Genomic DNA, 3,544 nt, shown 5'->3' on the forward strand with positions numbered 1-3,544 from the left:
AGGGATATGGTTTAGTGGGGACTGTTAGTGTTAGGTCAGAGGTTGGACTCGATGATCTTGAGGTCTCTTCCAACCTAGAAATTCTGTGATTCTGTGGTTCTGTGAATCCCTTCCTTAAGCAGGGGATAAAGGAGTTCCTTTTGTGACCCTTTCTGGGTATCCTATCTGAGACCCGAGAAGAAGTGATAGCTCCAGCTAATTATTTTTTCTGTCAGGACACTGCTGCGAAGAAGTGTGTGTGCTCAGAGGACCAAGGAACCCCAGGGATTCCTTCAGGCTGTTTCCCAGCAGGTTCCCCTGCAGCCCCAGGGCCATGTGCAGGGAGCCTGGTGGGGGGCAGAGCAAGGGAGGCCTTGGGCTGGGCCTCTGCTGGTGAGCTGGGCCGGGCTCCTGGGCCCAAGGGGAGCTCCTGGCAAGTGGGCAGCGCTGCAGGGAGACAGCTCTGCCCAGGAGCAGCTCTTCTGCATAGCGCAGCAGGGCTGGGGGCACTGCCTGCAGAGACACAGTGCTTAAAGGCAGGCAGAAGTGGCAGGATGCACAGAGCTCACTGGGGGAGAACACTTCCCAGCCTTGAACCCGGTAAGTCTCTGGCTGGAGGGCAATGCAGCCGCAGTTCCTGGAGGAAGGAGAAGCTGGGGGTACAGGCAGGGGTGCCCAGGGCTGTGGTGCAGAGCAGGGTCCCTGCTGTGTCCCAGGGGCTGTGTGCTGGGGCAGTGCCTCTGCTGCCTGCCAGTCTCAGCACTCAGCCTGCCCGGGGGAGCTGCCCAGGTCACTGTAGGGAATGTACTCGTTTCTGCTCGCATAATTTTCTTCCTAGTATCTGGCTTGGGGCTGATGTTTTGTGGGTTTAGGATGAGAACAATGCTGATAACACATTGATATTTTAGTTGTTGCAGACCAGTTGCTACTCCAAACCAATGAACTTTGAGCTTCTCATACCACCCTGGCAGCAAGGAGGCAGGGGGTGCACAAGAAGCTGGGAGGGGACAGCTCCAGGACAATTGACTCTAGCTCGCCAAAGGGATATTCACATGGCGTCATGCTGAACTGTGAAACTGTGGAAGTTGTCTGGAGTTTTGGGAGGGGTGCTGCTGCTGCTCAGGGTCCGACTGTACATCGAACAGCAGGTGGTGAGCAATTGAATAACTGTAATTTTCCATGCATATTATTGTTGTTATTATCACTTCATTTTCTGTCCTATTAAAATCTTTCTCTCCAGATTTTTACCCTTCTTTCGATTCTCTCCCCCATGCCAGTGTGGGGGTTGAGGGGAGTGTGTGAAGGCAGTACGGTGCTTGGCTGCCTGTTGGGTTAAACCAAAGCAGGGGAAAAGCTGCAGGTGGAAGGAGCCACCTCTGGCAGAGCCAAGTCCTTCTGCTGTCAGGAAGGTGCAGCATGCGGCAGGGCTGCTCACGGCCCCACATCTTAACCAGGGCAGCGGCAGGGGAAGTTTTTCACGAGGCAGAGATTTCCTGAGCTGTTTTCATTTTCCACGTCTGAGGGTGGGAGGAGGGAGAAGGGATGGAGCAAGAAATAGAAAAGCATCTGTCAAGTTTGAGCACATCTCTCAGACTCCTGAACTGTACACTTGGTAGTTCATGAACTGAATGAAAATTTTGGGAGTACGGCAGGGAGAGGGTCTTTTCCTGTCTCTGCAGATCTCCATACACACAGGCAGCAGATGTCCAACAGCAGCTCCATCACAGAGTTCCTCCTGCTGGCATTCGCAGACACACGGGAGCTGCAGCTCCTGCACTTTGGGCTCTTCTTGGGCATCTACCTGGCTGCCCTCCTGGGCAACGGCCTCATCCTCACCGCTGTAGCCTGCGACCACCGCCTCCACACCCCCATGTACTTCTTCCTCCTCAACCTCGCTCTCCTTGACCTGGGCTGCATCTCCACCACTCTCCCCAAAGCCATGGCCAATGCCCTCTGGGACACCAGGGCCATTTCCTACTCAGGATGTGCTGCACAGTTCTTTTTTTTCCTGTTCTTGTTTTCAGGAGAATATTCTTTTCTAACCATCATGGCTTATGACCGTTACATTGCCATCTGCAGGCCCCTGCACTATTGGACCCTCCTGGACAGCAGAGCTTGTGCCCAGATGGCAGCAGCTGCCTGGGGCAGTGGGGTTCTCAATGCTTTGCTGCTCACTGCCAATACATTTTCACTGCCCCTCTGTGAAGGCAATGCTGTGGACCAGTTTTTCTGTGAAGTTCCTGAGATCCTCAAGCTCTCCTGCTCACACTTCTACTTCAGGGAAGTTTGGGTTGTCATGGTTGGTATCTCTTTAGCATCTGGCTGTTTTGTTTTCATTCTTTTTTCTTATGTTCAGATCTTCAGGGCTGTGCTGAGGATGCCCTCTGAGCAGGGACGGCACAAAGCCTTTTCTATGTGCCTCCCTCACTTGGTTGTAGTCTCCCTGTTTGTCATCACTGGAATTTTTGCCTATCTGAAGCCCCCCATCATTTCCTACCCAGACCTGGATCTGGTGGTGGCAGTTCTGTACTCAGTGATGCCTCCAGCTCTGAACCCCCTCATCTATAGCATGAGGAACAGGGAGCTTAAGTATGCTGTTAGGAAAGTGATTTCATGGATGTTTGTGAATATTGGTAAATTTCCGGTATTTTTCCAAAAGTGATTTCCTGGATACTTGTTTCATTATCATTGGGTTTTGTTTGTTTGTTTGTTTTTAATCTTGAGCGTCATTCCCACTCTTTCATTTCTTAGAAAAATGATTTTTATTTATCACCATATCCACTGAGGAATAAAACTGCTCTGTTTAATCTGAACATCATTTGCCTCCCTGTATTTCACCACTTACTGTCTCTTAGTATCTGTGTAATAAAAAGGTATCACCTCAGTATACTGCCTGAAATCCTGCCTCTTCTTTCAAAGCTAATGCCAACAACATGGCTGAGCATGGCGGTGGTTTCAAACTCATGGGCAGCTGAACTCCACCACACCACTCTTTCACCCCTCCTCCTCCAAGGAAAAGATGGAGAAAATAGAATAAAAAATGCTTTCAGGGTTCATTCGAGGGACAGGCAGAGCACTCACCTGTGGCAGTCATGGGTGAATCAGACTCAGTGTAGGGTGATTAAGACAATTTATTGTGTTACTACAAGACTCCTCCATGGGCTGCAGTGTGGAGATCTGCTCTGCCATGGGACCCACAGGCTGCAGGGGAACAGCCTGCTCCACCATGGGCCTCAGGGGATCTGCCCTGCTCCATGTGGGACAGCCATGGCTATGTACCTCAGGGGATCTTCCGTTCCAGCACCTGGAACACCTCCAGCCTTCCTTCTGCAGTGAACTTGGTGTCTGTAAGATTCTTTCTCACTCTTCACTTCTAGCTGCTGCTGTGCAGCATTTTTTTTTTCCCTTTCTTCTGTGTGTGCTCAGGCAGGTTCAACCAGCATTGCTAATTGGCTTGGCTCTGGCCAGCTGTTGTTCCCTTCTGGAGTTAGCTGGAACTAGCTCTTATTTATCATGGGGAAGCTTCTGAACTCTTCTTGCAGAACAGTGAGTTTGGCCTCTGCTA

The 3,544-nt window shown here is 51.0% G+C and overlaps 1 protein-coding gene across 1 annotated transcript; it reads left to right on the top strand.

The window, feature by feature from the left end:
* Positions 1-1,681: 1,681 nt before the first annotated feature.
* Positions 1,682-2,641, top strand: LOC140000859 (olfactory receptor 14C36-like). The gene has a single exon (XM_072031826.1). The coding sequence runs from the start codon at positions 1,682-1,684 to the stop codon at positions 2,639-2,641; it is 960 nt and encodes a 319-aa protein (XP_071887927.1).
* The last annotated feature ends 903 nt before the right edge of the window (positions 2,642-3,544 follow it).

Source organism: Anas platyrhynchos, chromosome 34, assembly GCF_047663525.1.
Source record: "Anas platyrhynchos isolate ZD024472 breed Pekin duck chromosome 34, IASCAAS_PekinDuck_T2T, whole genome shotgun sequence".
NCBI lineage: Eukaryota > Metazoa > Chordata > Aves > Anseriformes > Anatidae > Anas > Anas platyrhynchos.

What these genes read in the sequence shown, in the direction of transcription:
- LOC140000859 (XM_072031826.1), top strand. Translation starts at nt 1,682, where the DNA reads ATGTCCAACAGCAGCTCCATCACAGAGTTCCTCCTGCTGGCATTCGCA.